This window comes from Solea solea, chromosome 7 (genome assembly GCF_958295425.1).
Source record: "Solea solea chromosome 7, fSolSol10.1, whole genome shotgun sequence".
Taxonomy (NCBI): Eukaryota; Metazoa; Chordata; class Actinopteri; order Pleuronectiformes; family Soleidae; genus Solea; species Solea solea.
In genome coordinates, this window is record NC_081140.1 from 9,235,132 (window position 1) to 9,252,073 (window position 16,942).

The 16,942-nt window shown below is 41.6% G+C and overlaps 2 protein-coding genes across 5 annotated transcripts in view; one reads left to right on the forward strand and one right to left on the reverse strand.

The window, feature by feature from the left end:
* The first annotated feature begins 1,399 nt into the window (after positions 1-1,399).
* Positions 1,400-6,184, forward strand: hspa13 (heat shock protein 70 family, member 13). Its single transcript, XM_058633584.1, has 5 exons — positions 1,400-1,741; positions 1,831-2,171; positions 3,336-3,552; positions 3,641-3,808; positions 4,254-6,184. Exons 1-5 carry the CDS (start codon positions 1,717-1,719, stop codon positions 4,835-4,837), a joined length of 1,335 nt encoding a protein of 444 aa, XP_058489567.1. The 5' UTR covers positions 1,400-1,716; the 3' UTR covers positions 4,838-6,184.
* Positions 6,185-6,535: 351 nt separating this feature from the next.
* gdpd5b (glycerophosphodiester phosphodiesterase domain containing 5b) overlaps positions 6,536-16,942 on the reverse strand; it is a 44,018-nt gene continuing 33,611 nt past the window's right edge. The window contains exons 10-18 of one of the 4 annotated variants that reach the window (XR_009240876.1): positions 15,761-15,911; positions 14,387-14,608; positions 13,213-13,370; positions 12,969-13,116; positions 11,981-12,063; positions 11,378-11,392; positions 10,096-10,208; positions 9,485-9,787; positions 6,536-8,250 (exon numbers count right to left, since the gene is read on the reverse strand). Coding sequence is in view for 2 of the 4 variants with exons in the window: in XM_058633582.1 (XP_058489565.1) it covers positions 8,165-8,250; positions 10,096-10,208; positions 11,378-11,392; positions 11,981-12,063; positions 12,969-13,116; positions 13,213-13,370; positions 14,387-14,608; positions 15,761-15,911 (976 nt within the window). In the remaining 2 variants the exon portion in view is untranslated. The remainder of the gene's footprint in view (positions 8,251-9,484; positions 9,788-10,095; positions 10,209-11,377; positions 11,393-11,980; positions 12,064-12,968; positions 13,117-13,212; positions 13,371-14,386; positions 14,609-15,760; positions 15,912-16,942) is intronic. The other 3 variants (XR_009240877.1, XM_058633582.1, XM_058633583.1) reach the window with 3 other exon arrangements.

Sequence of the window (16,942 nt, forward strand, 5' to 3'; positions counted from 1 at the left end):
ATTTGATGTATTTGAATTATCCTACCAATAACTACAGAGCTGCGGCTGTCACATGACTCATTTGTCCCCGGAAAAATGAATGGTAACAGTGGCGTTCTCAAGCTGAAAGGGTTCACAGTGCAGTGTAATAATATGTCATAGAACCTGACAGACTGAATATATCTCATCCTTACAATATCCATATTTTCACAAACATGGAAAGAGGCCTGCAGCATTACATCTTCAACTTTCTGATGAACTTTTCTTCATTCCACTCTGGAGAACACGTACACACGTTGGCATATAAAATAAACAAGACATTTTAATTCATTTGCAGTAGCGTCTGTAATGACACTGAAGTTGGCATCCAGACTACTGACAGTTTCCTGGTCAGTAGTTTAGGGGAACTCAAGGGAAACTTACAACAATCACCCATTTAATAAAGGTTTTATTGACATCATAACGTGTCTCAAAATACATTATGACTTTAAGTACACACACTTTATTAAGAAGTGGTAGAACATAACAAGTTACATTTCCCTTAAGTTTAACCTAACTGCTAACCAGGAAGTGATCCAGCTGATAACCCTGATCCTTCAGGCAGCATCCAGCTGCTTTGAGTGTGTTTTATAGCAGTGATCCACCTCTGTTGTCCTCCTTGATTATCTGATAAACTGCTCTCCTGTCAAGGCATTGTGGAGCCCAACAGCTATCTACCATCTTTGAAAAACTAAATGTGGTGATCAATTCCTCCCTAAAAGCAGCATAGCTATCCAAGATAACAAAGGATAGAAATGATGATTATAGATATTCCATGATCATATCGACAATCCCTTTCCATGCTGAAATAGTGTCACTTTTCTCTACTGATAATTCCAAAATAATAATATCAAAAGATATGTTGATCCATTGGTTATTGGTGGATACGTGTGGGGGTTTCCAACATAAGGAGAGCATCTTTTTGGCAGCAGTGATGCCTGTTAAGAGGAAACGTTTATTCATACATGTTAAATTTAGAGGCAGTATCATGACACAACTATACCCAGAACATCAGAGAGTACAGAGAAGCACAAACCGCACCCACAAGATCATCTTCACCTTTTATGACTATAGCCAGTGAAAAGACAAGTTGCTTGGTACATATGCAGCTGAATTTATGTCTGTTGTTTATGAATGTGAACGGCTCAGTTTAGCTGTAAAAATGGCTTTTCTGTGGTTGCATGATTCCAGTGCCCTGAAATTGTTGCCCTTGTTTTATTTTTATTGTTTGCTATTTAACTACATATAAAAAATGTTTTTACTAAAACGTAATTTTTTTTATTTGTATTATAATAATTAAAAATAAAAATGTGTTCTAACTATAAATTTTTTTCTTATATTCATTTATGTTTAGTTTAGCTTATTTATAATATTTTTTATTTTCTTTTATTTTGGTGTGTCTGGTTGGCTGAGAACACGGACACGTCACGAAACTTCCCCTTTACGTTGCATGTAGCTACCGGTCATGGAAACTGTAGTCCGAAACATGTGCTTTCCTAGCAAAGGCGCATAGCCGTGAACTACATTACCCAGAATACACCGGGGTCCTTTAATGTTGACGTGTGAATTGCTGGTAGCGTGAAAGATTCCGGGTTCGCAGCATCCAGCTGTCGGAGTCGGACATCACTTAACTGTAAAATACTTTAACACCATATTGTGAACCTAAAGCGGCGTTTGGCTCTCCAACAGTGTGTCACGATGTCCGGAGAAATGTCTATGATTGGTAAGTGGAAATAGTTCTTTTTTCAACCGTATGCTAACACATAAGCTAAGTGGCTCGGTCCACCTGAACGTGTTGTCCCCGGTCCACAGGCTCGGTGATCCTGGCTCTGTTTCTGGCCGGTTATCTGGGCCAGCAGTACTTGCCACCCCCCACACCCAAAGTGATCGGCCTGGACCTGGGCACCACGTTCTGCTCGGTGGGCGTCTTTCATCCAGGCACCGGCGAGGTGGAGGTGATAACAGACGAAGATGGGAGGAAGAGCATCCCCAGCACTGTCTCCTTCAACAGCACCGCGGTGCTGGCCGGGCACGAGGCCGTGGATATGGCCGACATCAACCCACAGAATACCATCTATGATGCCAAGAGGTTTATCGGGAAGATATTTGAGCCGGAGGTGATGGAGCAGGAGAGTGCCCGTTACCCGTTTAAGGTCAGTCAACTTGAGGTCACAAGTAACCACACAGGGCTCGATACCACTGTGTGATATGTCTGATACCGAAATAACAACATATCAAAATCACGACTCATATAGTCTTCATTTTAAAATCACTTTTAGACATAATGACTTAAACTGGGGAGACACTACAAGATTTGTTTAGCCTGATTTTACCCATGATTCATAGTTTGGCACTACCCAGCTATGTTTGGTTTACCTCTTGGTTGTGGGAACATCCTCTCAAAGTTTTTGGTTGCACATTTGGTTCCCAGAACATTACTTTCTCACAACCTTATTTCGAGTCCCAGAACCTTCTTGTAACCACTTTTGCCACAACCTTCACACAACTACAGTTGTGGACAGTGGTTGTGGCTCGTTGGCACAGACATCCGTTAGTCAAATCTGCTGAAACCAGTCAGTAAGTGTGAACTCCAAGTCTGTGTTTAACGACCGTGAAAGTTGTGTACTGTAGTGTGTCCCCAGCTCAAGCTGTTTCAAATTTATGCTGATGCATTTAGCAACCGTGCATGTTCACGTGATGGTGCTGGTGCACTTAGTTAAGCACCTGTATTTAAAACTGTAGTTTGTTACTAATAAATAACAAAGGTTCAAATTTAAATTTAAACTTGAATCCAATCAGTTCACACAATACTGATCAAGTCTGTCACCATCACACAACTCTCTCTGTGTTTCTCAGTGTAGCACTGTTTAGATCTGGCGTCGCCTGCTGACATTCCCTTGTTGCGCACAGTAAATGATTCATCTTAGCTCTAGACAGACGGAGGCAACAGCAACATTGTGGCGTCAGAAAGACAGCGTAAAAACTTAACTGGAAACACAAATAAATGCCCACAAAAGTTTCAGAAGTGAATTCTGCTTCTCAAAAAACACAGTTGTCAAGCAGTTTGATGGGATGAATGCTTCTAGCCCCGCCCACCCCTGCACTGTTGGTGTATATACACAAATGGTCCCTGAGTGAAGTCTAATAGTATTGCTTGTCATAGCCCTTTTTCGCATGAAGGACACAGCATGCAAATAGTGTGACATAGTTTCTGTTCACAAAGACCAAACAGAGGCAGAATAATAACATCACCCCCACCAAACCAGAATTGTCCCACAAAATAATCTCCTTCACTCTTTCTCTGCCTCCTCCTACAGGTGATCAACAACAACGGAAGTGCAGAATTTCTGATTACTGATTCCAACCGTACCTTCACTGTGAGCCCAGAGTTCATCGGCTCCAGGCTGCTGCTGAAGATGAGGAAGATGGCCGAGCGTCAGCTGGGTGTGTCCATCCAGAGAGCTGTCATCTCTGTGCCTGCAGAGTTTGACGAGAGGCAGAGGAACTACACTGTCAGGGCCGCCAACCTGGCTGGTCAGTGCTTTAGTCATTTTCTCAGGATGTCGTATGTGCTGATAAAACCTCAGTCTCCTCAGTTGAAACCTTTTTTCCTGTCGTGCAGGTCTGGAGATCCTGCGTGTGATCAACGAGCCCACGGCTGCTGCCATGGCCTATGGCCTGCACAAGGTGGACGTCTTCAACGTGCTGGTGGTGGATCTCGGGGGAGGAACTCTGGATGTGTCTCTCCTTAACAAACAGGGAGGCATGTTCCTCACCAGAGCCATGGCAGGTCAGTGCTTCACGTTTCCACTCGTGCAAAGATGTGACGTGATGTGACATCGCTGGTGTCTGAAAAAGAAGTGTCACCTTAGGGCATCATGATTTATAAAGACACTAGTTAAAGTGACCTTAAAACATTAAGTGCAATCCAAATTCAAAACAGCAGTGAGTTGTGAGTGTTATTATTGTTATTAATATAACATTTCTAAAATAAAATGGAAGCAATGAGATGCTCTTATATCAGGTGTTACACTGTATTCATGCACATCCACTCATATAACTGTCCCATTATCTGTTTCAGTTTTGTAAACATGGAACCTATTTGGTTTGAGCACAGACTCAAATCATTAAAAAAAAATATATATTGAGTCATAACTTTATCTTGGTTTAATCAAGTCAATGAGTCTCATGAAAAACAGAACATAATAATTAAGTGGAAGTTGTTTGTAATACAGGAAATAACAAGCTGGGAGGACAAGACTTCAGCCAGAGGTTGCTCCAGTATACCACAGAGCGAGTCCGACAGGAGTTTGGCGTCCCACCCACTCTCAAAGAGGACATCCACCATCTCCGACAGGCTGTGGAAGCCGCCAAGCTCAACCTCACCCTCCAACCCAGCACCACCATCGCTGTGCCGCTGCACCTACACACTGCCGGCAGCTCTGAGTCGCCAGAAAACCCCAGCACTGCTACTCCAGTTCTCTTCAAGGCCGAAATTAGCCGCGAGCTGTTTGAGGAGCTGAACGAGGACCTTTTCCAGAAAATTCTGACCCCTGTTAAGACCGTGTTAGCTGAGGGCCACCTGGAGAAGGAGGAAGTGGATGAGATTGTTCTGGTCGGGGGGTCCACGAGGATCCCGCGGATCAGGAGGCTGATCAGCGAGTACTTTGGGAAGGAGCCCAACACTTCAGTTGACCCTGACCTGGCTGTGGTCACAGGTGTGGCCATTCAGGCCGGCATCATGGGCGGCTCCTGGCCTTTGCAAGTCAGTGCTTTGGAAATCCCCAACAGACACCTGCGCAAAACGAACTTCAGCTAAAACCTCATTTATTAACGTAGAAGGGACTCACCTGAGATTCATCACTGTGTAACGTGACTCCTGCTGATGTGTCGATCGTCCTAAATGAAAGCATAGCAGACATTCTCATGTTGCTTTGCTTTGTTTTTGTATTTGGCAATAACGACGACAACAACAAACAAAATTCCATTCATGTACTGAGACACACCAAGATTCCTGTCAGATGTGCAGAAGGAAGAACAGTGAGATTCTGGTAAAATGCCACCAAGACACTTCTCTGTTATGTATCTACTAATGAAATCATCTTCAGCGCGTCATGGCATTTAATTCAGGGACCATCCACTCATTTAACACCTGTCAGTACATCTTCAGCTATTTATTTATTTATTGTCTGTAACAGTATGGCTGTGTGTGTGTGTGTGTGTGTGTATGAATGCAGAAGCTTTCTTGTCTTCCCATCAAAGGCTTCTTGTGCCTTTTTAGAAAGCTGCTACAATAAGTGAATCGCTGCATGTCAGTGGTTCGGACACAAAGGCCCTTGTCCAGATTCTTCACGTTTAACGTTTTGCTGGAATTCACGCTTAACACAAATAATTTATTACACATTTTGCCACATTATAGACGTCTTACCTCGTGAAGTGAGTTCCCTATGACATGTGAAGGATGCATTTTGGCAACGGCCTTAATGTTTACTGTACTGTCAATCTGTGAGCAGATCAGATTAATGATCTCTGAGAGATAAGGAAAGATGTAGTCAGTGCTGCACTTTTGAGGACTTCCACTTCTTGCCCACCTTCTCGTGTTCCTGCTTCATTTAAATGGAGTTTGGACAAGCAGTGAGAGAAGGGGGACTCGGGTCGTCCCACAGAAGGACCAAAGTGTTGCTTACTGGTGCCTTGTGTATTTGACGTTAAGAGTTGTGTTACGGTGCCAAAATATGGACAATATTTCAGTGTGAAAAACATTACGTTTCTCCTGCACTTTTTTAGGCTGGTTATTGTGCATCCACCATCAAGGCTGATTTCCATTTCTGTTCAAAAGATGAGCATCTTTTTTTTTTAAATGTAAAATTGTATCTCTGAAGTACCATCAGTCCATCCAAATCTTGACCACATTCCTTTAAAAACTTTGTCTTAATTTCTTTTTACAAATGAAGTCATGTTGTAACCGACCTTGGTGCAAGGCGACGTCGCTTCAAGTAGTTTCAATCCCCGTGGAAATAAGGAGACCACATAATAATCATGATAATTGAGAAATTGTGAGACTGATCTATTTTTGTATCACAAGTTTTATTCGTTATCAGAGTCTAATTGCTATAAATATGCAAGTTGCAATGACCAATTAAAACTGCATTTCCCAACCTCTCAACTCTGCTGTGGCGTATATTATGTTGGTCAGCTGTGCCACACACACACACACACACACACACGACTTCACATTCTCATAACACGCATCAACACAACTTGCCACACAAATATAGTTTCTGTTTCAATTATGTTGGGACTGGCTGTGTGATCCCCAGCACAGACAGACGTAGACCTATTTCACATGCAAATCATCTTAACATCTTTTAAATACACAATAATACATCCTGCCAGACTGACTCCAAATAACCACTATACACACCAAATAAAGCCACTTCTATAGCCACATTTATGTTAGATAATATGATCACTAGCACGCTCAATAAAGAGAGAAATAAATAAAAGAAAACATAACCATATTTGAAGATGTTTTAATGTTTCATTCTGAGGCACGGTAAAGAAATAAAACAAGAGGCAACACACGTCTGTGCGGCCTGCTGTGAAACCTGTAGTAGAGACGCCCTTCAGTTAGCTTCAAGCTTTATGTTCACATTTTAATCGCCACCCACTTCATTAACAAATACAGCATTTAGGTCTAATAAGAGTGAGATGAACTGTGTTTGTACAACAACACCACAGACCTAACCGCACTCTGCAGGCTGTGCAGGAAGTGGAATATCTTCTCTCATGTCCAAGCTATTGCTATTGTGACAACTGAACTGGTATCATTTTACAAATGTAACGCTTAGTTGGCTGGAGTGTTTGTCGCATTGGCTCACCCTTTATGTACAATAACACCACAGCAGCAGCACACACAGGTTAAAAAAAAAAAAAAAAAAATAATCCAGCCAGGATCCACACAATACACAATACACCATACACACCTTTAAAAGAGATTTAACCATCATAACACGCTCACTTTAAACAGCATAAAGCTCTACCTCAAACCAGTTTCACCAGTTCAACATTTTAATACATTGGGAGCACAGCTCACACGACAAGTCATCTGATATGATCATTACTGTAACATGCAACAGGGCAGTAATTACAAAAGTGTGGACCGCCGCAACCCCCTAGTGGGCAATGAAGATACTGTAGGGGGGGCCATGAGGTCATTCAAAATAAATAAATAACTAGCTTTTAAACTTTTTTTTACAATTACAAATACGATTTACAATCAATCTTAAGTATTCGGAAATGATTTTAAAAAGGGCACGGGATTTAAATTACGACTGAGTCTACTTTCTTTTAAAATACCCTTTTTAAATACAGTGTGTGGACCGACTACAACAAGTGTCAGCGGATTTGTTGACGCCTCACCTTCACACTGGAACACAGGTATCTGTAGTGTTTGGTGAGGGCTTAACTTTGACAGAACAATTGGTTCTGGGCCACGTTGGGCTTGAATGATGGAGCATCCATAGCGTTGTTACGTTTCGGGAAACGGCTGCATGAGGGATTTATTCAACCTCCGTCAAGACAACCTGACATACGACTAGAAGAAGGCAGTAAACAGCTTGTTTGTGTTCATTTTTTTTGTATTTCTCTTTAAATATAAATATTGATGCAAGTACTATTATTTGCCGAGGTTTTTTTTTGTCCCATGCTGCAATAAAAGATCGTAAAAAAGCCTTGTTTCAAAAGAAACGCCATCTGCTAAAAATTATAATTTACTTTCACAGTCATACGTTGCTAATCTGCAGATTCATGTTTGAGAAGCAGGCTTTGGTAACTTGGGGGGGGGGGGGGGGGGGGGGGATCTTGCACATTTAGTTATAACAGGAGGAGGCCACAGATTTGGCTAATTGTCTTTATAAAAACTGTGTAGTCGGACAAGCAAAAAAAACCTATTTACAGAATGTACATGAATCCACTGGGTTTTCTGTAGCAGTCGATCATTAATCAGCAGGACAGGAGGAGGAGGAGGAGGAGGAGGAGGAGGAGGAGGAGGGAGACGTTACACTGGCTAAAATAGGAATGATCTGAATGCAGACTGTTGCTGTCTTGGTCTCACTGCAGCAGAATCCCCCAGGCTCTGTTAGAATCACTGGCAAATGCCCTGATTGGTGTAGTATTCATAACCATTGTCCTCATACAGCTCCTCGGCACTGCCATCTCCATTCCCCACCTCTGGAAGACGCCACAGATGAAAAAAAAAACACGTCAGTACATGATAAAACAGTTTCTAAGAGCAGTTTGCATAAATACTCTGAGGTCCAGTCCCCACTGTCCCCTTAAACCCTCATAGACTCTTATGAAAAAGCCTTGGTGTGAGAGGTAGTGCAGGCTTAAAATGATATAAATAGGAGTAGGATGACCCATTTTGTGCAATATTACTGAAAAAAAAGGGTGGCTTAATTGAATGAGTTCGCAACTGCATATGAATCCAAAAACACGTTCTGATCTTGCTCTGATTACATGAAAACTTTTTTTTCTTGCCATGTCCTCATCAGGGTTGGCGGCTCCTTGCATGTCTGTGGTTTCGTTGTTTATAGACTAAGGCGTTTTCCCAGTAGCATTACTTGCCTCGCCTCGCCGCGGCAATTTTGCTTTGTTATTAGCATATTTATTAGTTATTACCTGGTACCTGGTACTTTGTTTTAGTTCCTGCTCTGGCGAGGTTCCAAGTGCACTGTGCACTGACTGGTCAGAGTGCCGTCACAGGAAGAGGCACAAGATTTAAACTGAACAATGCCAAACTGTAGATCAGTAAAAAAAAAAAAACGTAGCAATCCTGAAAACGTGGGTAAATCGTCAACACTTAGGAAGGAAATGTCTAAAATCTCAATATTTAACAGAAGAGTTCAGCGACAGCACTGCTGAACGCCTGCAATCACAAGCGACAAGCTGCATCACAAGCCCTGTGCTGCTGTATTTCAGACGGAGTGTTTTCTCCGGTCATGGAGGAAGTACTGTACAACAAATCCTTTTAATTAACTGATTCTAATGATTCAATACAATAAAAATAACTGCTTTACAAGTCACTAGTTTGTGTGTCGCGTATAAAACAAAGTCACAAGAGTTTCATGCAGCCGTGCTGTGATGACTCCGCCCACGTTAACGAGGTGCTACTGTATATTGTAATGGAAAACTAACCAAACCACGGAGAGTCGAGCAGAGGCCAGGCGGGACTATGTTGACGCCATATAGACTGCTGGTAATTCAGATTAATGGAAAGTGGCCTTCACACACCTGGGAGTCTGCGAGTCACATTTGAGCGTGTGAGTGGACATTGGGACTGAGCCTCACACTCTTGGTCAATCAGTAAAAAAAAGAATAAAAAGGAATAGTAGTGAAACACAGCAAACTGAATTCAAAAACAGGAAGTGACGAGCACCAATTAGCAGACACCAACGTGACTTACCTTTCACCCGCAGCCCTACAGGCAGTCTAGACAGACCGGAGCGTCTATAAACTCCCCTAAACACAATGTGGTCTCCACTGGGAAGAATGTCGGGGAGATTTGTTGCGTGAAGCGACGGATGCATGGATGAAGGAATGAAGGGTAAAAGTAGGCAGAGAGGTTGCAGGTAACGAGGGGATGTAATGGATGCATGGAACTAAAGGAAGAAGTCACTGCTGGTGGAGGAGGAGGAGGTAGGATGAACAGGAGGTGGTGCACATCACACACGAATGATGGAGGAGGCAGGAAGCTACTGGGTCTGACCTTCAACAGGGAAGAGAGGAAGAGGAGGAAGAACATTCACAGATACTCAGACAGATGCATGCTGGGATGCAGCAACATGCTAGTGGGTCTCCTGAGACTCAAAAACGCCAGCTCCTTATTTATTTATTTTTCTTTAACTTTAGTATGGCAAGATCGTTTTTTGGCAAAAATCAGTCAATTTAAAACGTTCAGTAGAAACAGAGCCAACGGCTTCGGAGCTGAGGAGACCACACAAAAACAACACAGTCACACGACAGGACATCAACGCCTGGTTCACGAGTACAGGCGTCTCCGTGTGAGGGCTTTACCTGAGAAGATGAGTTTCTCCTTCATGACGCTCATGTCTCGACTGGGCCTCCTGACGGTGGCACTCAGCATGATCTGCTCAGGGTTGTAGCTGCGCATGCCGCTCATCCGATACCTGCAGGGTCACGTGATACTTCAGAGATCACCTCCAGACAATGAGGACATCAATAAATGCTACCAAACCAAACTGTTTTATTCTATTAAACTGAGTAAGTGGATTCTGAGGGAGAGGTCTTTCATAGTATCATTAGCATAAAAGAGGCTGTGTCATGGAACGGCTTGCTTTCTTATTTTGTAATCTCTGCACGACATCTTTGCCCATTCTGTTCATTTCCGGGAGCTTGTGTATAACCTGGGTTTAATATACTGGCACATTTGACTGTTGGTGTGGTCATGTACTATATAACTAGCTTTGTGTTGTAATGCTACACACGCGCAATATCATGTAAGTGAAATAATAAAGGAGCAGTAGTTAGCAAATGTATTTAGTGCAAATCTAGGCTCCCTTTTTTAAAAAAAAAAATATACAGCGTTTGCTTTTAAATTACTCATAAGGTAAGATAGAGCTAAGATTAAGATGTAATGTCTGAACATTAAGGAAAGAACATGAAAATGTTACGACAGTATCCAGTTAATCCACATTGTTCAGCTGCATAAATAATAACGCCCTACCTCCCTCAGATGAGTGTAACACGATCATTTCCTGGATGTGAAAATGATGTCTGCAGTTAAATGAACGGCCTCTGTTTTAATTAATTTAACTCATGAGCATTAGTCACAATAAACATTAGTCACACAGACGCATTCAGAAACTGGAATGTAAACACGTGGGAAGGGCTTTAGTTCATCAGCGTCAATAAAAGCCGCCCCTGATGCACTTCTCCTGATTAAATCACATCCGTAGTTCATTTTGGACATTAAGTCTTTTCGCTTTAATAGAAATAATAAATTGAAAATCTCAGTGTGCACGTTTTGTGCTGTGTGGGTGAAATCATTTCATTTAATTCAGTCCACGGGGATTAAGACGAGAGCTTGTCCCTCAAGAGGAAAGTGGCAGCAGTACTTAAGTGAGATACTAAAGGAGTGAAAGAACATATTAAGTAAAGACTGCAGAAGAAAGTGAAGAGAAAACTCAGATGGAGATTGATGTCATTGTAACGAGAGTGACAATAAAGAATGAAAAATAAGGCAGTGAATGCCTCAAACTAAACAACGATAGGTAAAGAGAGTGAAAAGAGGATGAAAAGGTAGAAGACTTTGGGTCAAAAGAGGTGACCCAGTTACCTGATCATGTGATAGCTGAGAGAGGATGCCAGAATGCAGCAGAGGAGAAGAGCAGAGGGAGAGAGGCCGAGGAACGAGAGGACGGAAAGACAAAAAAAGGACAAAAGGAGGTGGGGGAGAAGAGAGGTCAGTCTCAGCAGAAGAAGCTACTGTAAGTCTGGAATGAGCAGAGTAAACCTGCAATGCATCATTATATAAATCACTGCCCCCGAGGGACAGAGGGACATCACACTGTCCAAGTGTCCAGAGGAACAGAAAGACTGGAAGATGTGGCAAGTTGGTGTGTGACACAATGCATCATGACTGTTTATAGAAAAATGGGTAACTGTGTGTGAAGGTCATCATTAAAAAAACCAAAATCAAACTTTTACAAAAACCTTCAAACACAAGGGGAAAAGTACATTTTATTTCAGGTGTTATTTTTCATGTGCACCTGAGAGAGAGAGAGAAGTTTGCTGTAATTAGTGTGTGTGTTTTGACGTGTAAGCGCACAATAGGACACAAACACACACCATTTTTTCCAACTCATCAGTAGAAAATGGAGAAACATCAACTCGTGCACAATAACTTGCTGCAGTTACATCAGCATGTGTCTGCACTTACTTCTGGAAAATGAATATTCCAATGACCACAGCGAAGGAGATGACGTCTGCAGACACCCACATCAGGGAGTATTCCTGTGGTCTCTGGAGAGAGCGAGAGACAAACACACACACACACACACACACACACACACACACACACACACACACACACACACACACACACACACACACACACACACACACACACACACACACACACACACACACACACACACACACACACACACACACACACACACACACACACACACACACACACAGTGCGTCCCATATCAGAATTATAGTTTTACCTTCTGACAGGAGCTGCCACTAGATGGCAGTATATGACAACAACAAAGTCTCCTGCAACATTTTTGAACATTTTGAAACGATAATTCCTGCAAATAAACTTACAATCAGACTTGTGCACAAATGCAATGACATTCATTAATGTGCATTAATTATTCAGCCAAAGTAAAGGAAGAAAATATGGCCCATGTAACTCATTCATACCCTGACATGCTGCACTGACGGAGCAGGTGAAAACGAAGCCACATAGGCACATTAGTGTGGGTGCCACACATTTCAAGAGGTTTCACTTTACTACTAAACTAGGAAACCATGAGCGATTCGACTGCTGGTTCTTCAAGTGAGTGTCATTCAGTGATGGTACAAAAACTGTGTGTTCAGTGGAAAGAACGATCCCTCATTGCTACCATCCTGTAAAATCAGGTTTAGTCAGGCAGATGAGGGCCAGTTGAGGGAGAGAAGACCATGAGCTTACTGTGGAACTAGTGCAAGTGTTTACATTTGACACTCAGAATCATACATTTAATGCAACAGTGTCTATACAGGTTCATAATAAGTGTATTTAGGACAATGTGTTGTTAATGGTCTTAATAAAACAAATTAAATGTGTCCTGTGAGGTCACTTTTGCTGTCACTTAGAGAGATATAATCACACAGCATCGGAAACAAAGCAAAAGCAACATAGGGGTGGTTCTTACCATAAGCCAGATGGGATAAGGCACCTTTTTGAGGATATGTGGGGCTTCTGATGAGACCGATGACACCCCACTGCACCACAGCACCGAGAACAGCCAGGGCTCGTTGACAGTGTAGAGGGTGAGGTTGATGTGGATCTCTGAGAACTCGCTGAAATCAATCACACACATTAAAAAAAAAAAGACAATCTCCCCCCAAAAACATAAAGAACCATAAACCAAAACTTAAAATCCAAGTGTTCCCCACCTGATTTCCTCTGTGCTGGCCTGGTTGTACCTGAGCAGCAGCGTGCTGATGCCTGACCCATTCAGACTTTGAGGACTCAGTTTCTCCACTGAGGTCTGAATGAGATCAGGTGCCAGCTGCTTCACCTGAGCTCTGTGCTCATCTGGAGTCCACATCACCTGCACATAGCACAATAAATGATTTTGTGTTATAAAGCTGTCGGCTTTATTGTTCAGTGTCACCGTTGTTAATTAAATAACACACACAAAATGTTTCTTTATCTGAGAATCTAGAGGATATCACCCATCAAAGAAACAGTTCAATTAAAATAAACTACTCGGTTAGATGTGAGAAAATGTCGCCGACATCGTTTCTCACAGACGTGAATGACACATTCTGCCTCTATCTGTGACCAAAGCCATCGGCGCCTCATATCTGCAGCGGCACACAACCAAGACAAGGACATTAACTGCCTTATTTTTTTGTTTCTCTAACAATTTCAGCTCCACTGGCAGATGTGATGTGTGCTGGGAATTTATGCTAATGTGTTACAGTCCGTCGTAAAAGTAACATTACCAAAAAAAAAAATTGGAATAAGTTATACGAGTTATTTTATATATATATATATATATATATATATATATATATATATATATATATGTATATGTATATGTATATATATGTATATGTATATGTATATATATATATATATATATATATATATATATATATATATATATATATACACATATATATATATATATATATATATACATATATATATATATATATAAAAAACCCCACTGTGAAAACCACTGTGGTGTGAAAGAAAATTGGGGATGTGTTACTTACGCCCCTAAACTTTGGAACACATTATTAGATATCACAGAAGCCAGCTCACTAGATATTTTTAATATCTATTTTCCCGTGTTGCGTTTTATTATATTTGCTTTTATTGTGAAGCACTTTGAGATGCAATCCTTGTATGAAAGGTGCTTTACAAATAAAGTTTATTACTATTATTATTTTTATTATTATTACACCCTGTAAGAAGGAAGCTAAATAACAAATGAGCTAACATTATGAACCATCTTATACACATGACATACAGTATGTCGAGAGTTCATTGCCAAACATCATGCTGTGGAGGGGGCTGAGTGTGATGCGGCTCGGTGTTCATTTCCTGTTCACCTACCAGGCTGTGAGGAACCCCAGATTGCTGCACAGCATGTAGTGTTTCATTGATCCAGCTGTGGTAACAGGGATGATCTGGGGGAGGTCTCCTGAGCCTGAAAACCACAGTGGTGTTATGATAGGAGGACAACCTTAGGAGATGCTCCAGGCTGCACACACTCTGGTTGGCAATCAGAGCCTTCTCATGCAGGGTCAGTGTGTTCACTGTCCAGAAGGGGTCGTCCTGAAACAGAAGGACAGGACAGAGCTATACCAGGATGTGAAACATGCAGCCAACACAGTTCACAATACAATTAACAAAAAAACTCCCACTGCTAGAAATTACAGTCTTTTTTGCAAACATGTAAAAATACATGCATTCATAATCACGGTTGTTTTGAACAAAACCATCTACACAAATGTTATGCAGCCTGTTTGGACAACGCCTACAGGAAATAAAAATAGAGGAATGTTTTCCTTTTTTTACCCCTTCACATTCTTTCTCGCTTCAGTGCCTCCTCACTCCATGTCAGAGCACACAGGAGAAGATGATCAGGCACTTCTGATTTAGGTCAGCCATGATACATTTGTCATTTTAAGCACACTTAATCATACAGGAAATAAGAGGTGGTATACACTGGCAAATAAAAAGTCAATTACAGTCACTATACACAAGTAATATGGCTTTTCTTGGAGTGCAATATCCAAGCCACAAAGTGTGTCCATGCATTGTAAACAGACTGAGGAGGAGAGTGAAGAATATAATTGTAGATTCAAACAAATAGTGACACAGCAGAGGGAGAAGAGAGGAGCGTCTTTGCATAGCATTCTGATCTCATAAAAACATCCAGACCATATTTCACAAATGCATATAAAACTCATCTATCTATCTATCTATCTATCTATCTATCTATCTATCTATCTATCTATCTGAGACAGAGATGTTTCCCACTAAACCTTTTGTACAGAATACAGAGAACAATTGTGGAGCACAGCAAATGTATGCAGACTCTCTTCCTTGACAACAGAATAAGAAGAAAAAGCAGATGAGGGTAACAGCTAAGTGGAATTGCAGTGATGCAGCAGGGTCATTTTGGTGAAGTGCTATAGGGACTGAGGCAGGTAAGAATAACAGGTTACCAGGGCAAGCAGGATGTAAACACACTTGTTTTGCCAGTTTAATTTCAGACTTATTCTAAAGCATTGCTTGGCTCTAATCCACTATGCACACATGAGAGGAACATTAATGAAGCCTAGTGTTTACATGAAACCATAGGACATCATGAAGCACCATGGGCTTTGACAAATAGGTCTAAATGACCTTTATCACAAATCATTGCTGACATAGTCACAAAATAATACCCACATGTAGTCGTCATTAGCAACTGAAAAATACCTTGAGGAACCACTGTCCTGCATTGAGCTGCTGCAGATCTGTCCAGTTAAAGAGCGAGGCTTCATCCATCTGCCGGTCTGGGAAAACCTTCTCCACGTCTGTGGTCCGCTGCAGGGTGCGGTCGTGCATCAGGAAAGGCACTCCATCCACACTAGTGATCACAGACACGTGTGGAGTTTTAAAAGTTAGAAGGGGGAAAAAAAGTGAGATGACAAGAAATGATGACAGACATGAATAACAAAAAAAAAACCTTCTGTTCAAATTTAAATAATGATAATGGACACAAGCACTTTAATAAAGGAACAGTGATCCTCTCTGTGTCTAAATAATGATAAAAAAAGTGTTTATTTCTGGGGCAGCAGTATTCATCTCCAGAAACCCAACTGACAAAAAATACAGAATCACCCAACTTCTATTGAAAGTGATTCAAAATGGTCGTCCATTTACGTTCAAAAAGGACTCACAGGTTTCACCTGAAGGCCACGTTATCTGTAGCACATGTTTGAGTTTACTCTGGACAAGGGCAAAATAGAAAGGAGATAAGGAGGAGACACGGAAGTAGCTTGTCCTAGTATTTTAGACGATGGAAGACCATACCAAATTAGTTCTAAAGTTTGAGTTCACATCGGACCATATTGGCAAAACCATGAGAGAAAACATTTATTTTCAAATCAAATCCTTAGTGGTTGTGTCCCCAAAATAGTCATCAATGCAAATTTAACATGCGTGTGCATTTGTGTGTTTGTGTGTAGTTTCCCTTGTTGTCAGCAAGTCTAATTACTCGGCACAGTCAGGATCTCACCTGTCAGCACCCAGCACCAGTCACGCACCCACAGGACTGTACAGGGAACTCAGTCACACATGCGCACACACACTTTTCCATTTTAACCAGGTCTCAAGCTGTAAAGTCAGACTTAAGTGACAACAATCTAAAACTACACTGGTAAATAAAGGCCTATAAACACATCCAAATCCAACTGAGCAAAACTCCCTGATGCTTCACAGTAACTCATCCTGCATCACTGCACATGCATGAGTGGACATGTATAACTCATATAGCATGACCACTACAGCACGCACTCTCCCCTCTTCCTTTCTTTCTGTGTGTGTGTCACTGGGCTCAGCCTGTCACCTCCCATTATGTTGATGATGTTGCGCCTCTGTCGACTGGCTGCCGATAGA

Coding starts and splice junctions, on each gene's coding strand:
- hspa13 (XM_058633584.1), top strand. CDS start 1,717: ATGTCCGGAGAAATGTCTATGATTG. Junction 1,742..1,830: donor CGGAGAAATGTCTATGATTG/GTAAGTGGAAAT, acceptor CCCGGTCCACAG/GCTCGGTGATCCTGGCTCTG. Junction 3,553..3,640: donor CAGGGCCGCCAACCTGGCTG/GTCAGTGCTTTA, acceptor CCTGTCGTGCAG/GTCTGGAGATCCTGCGTGTG.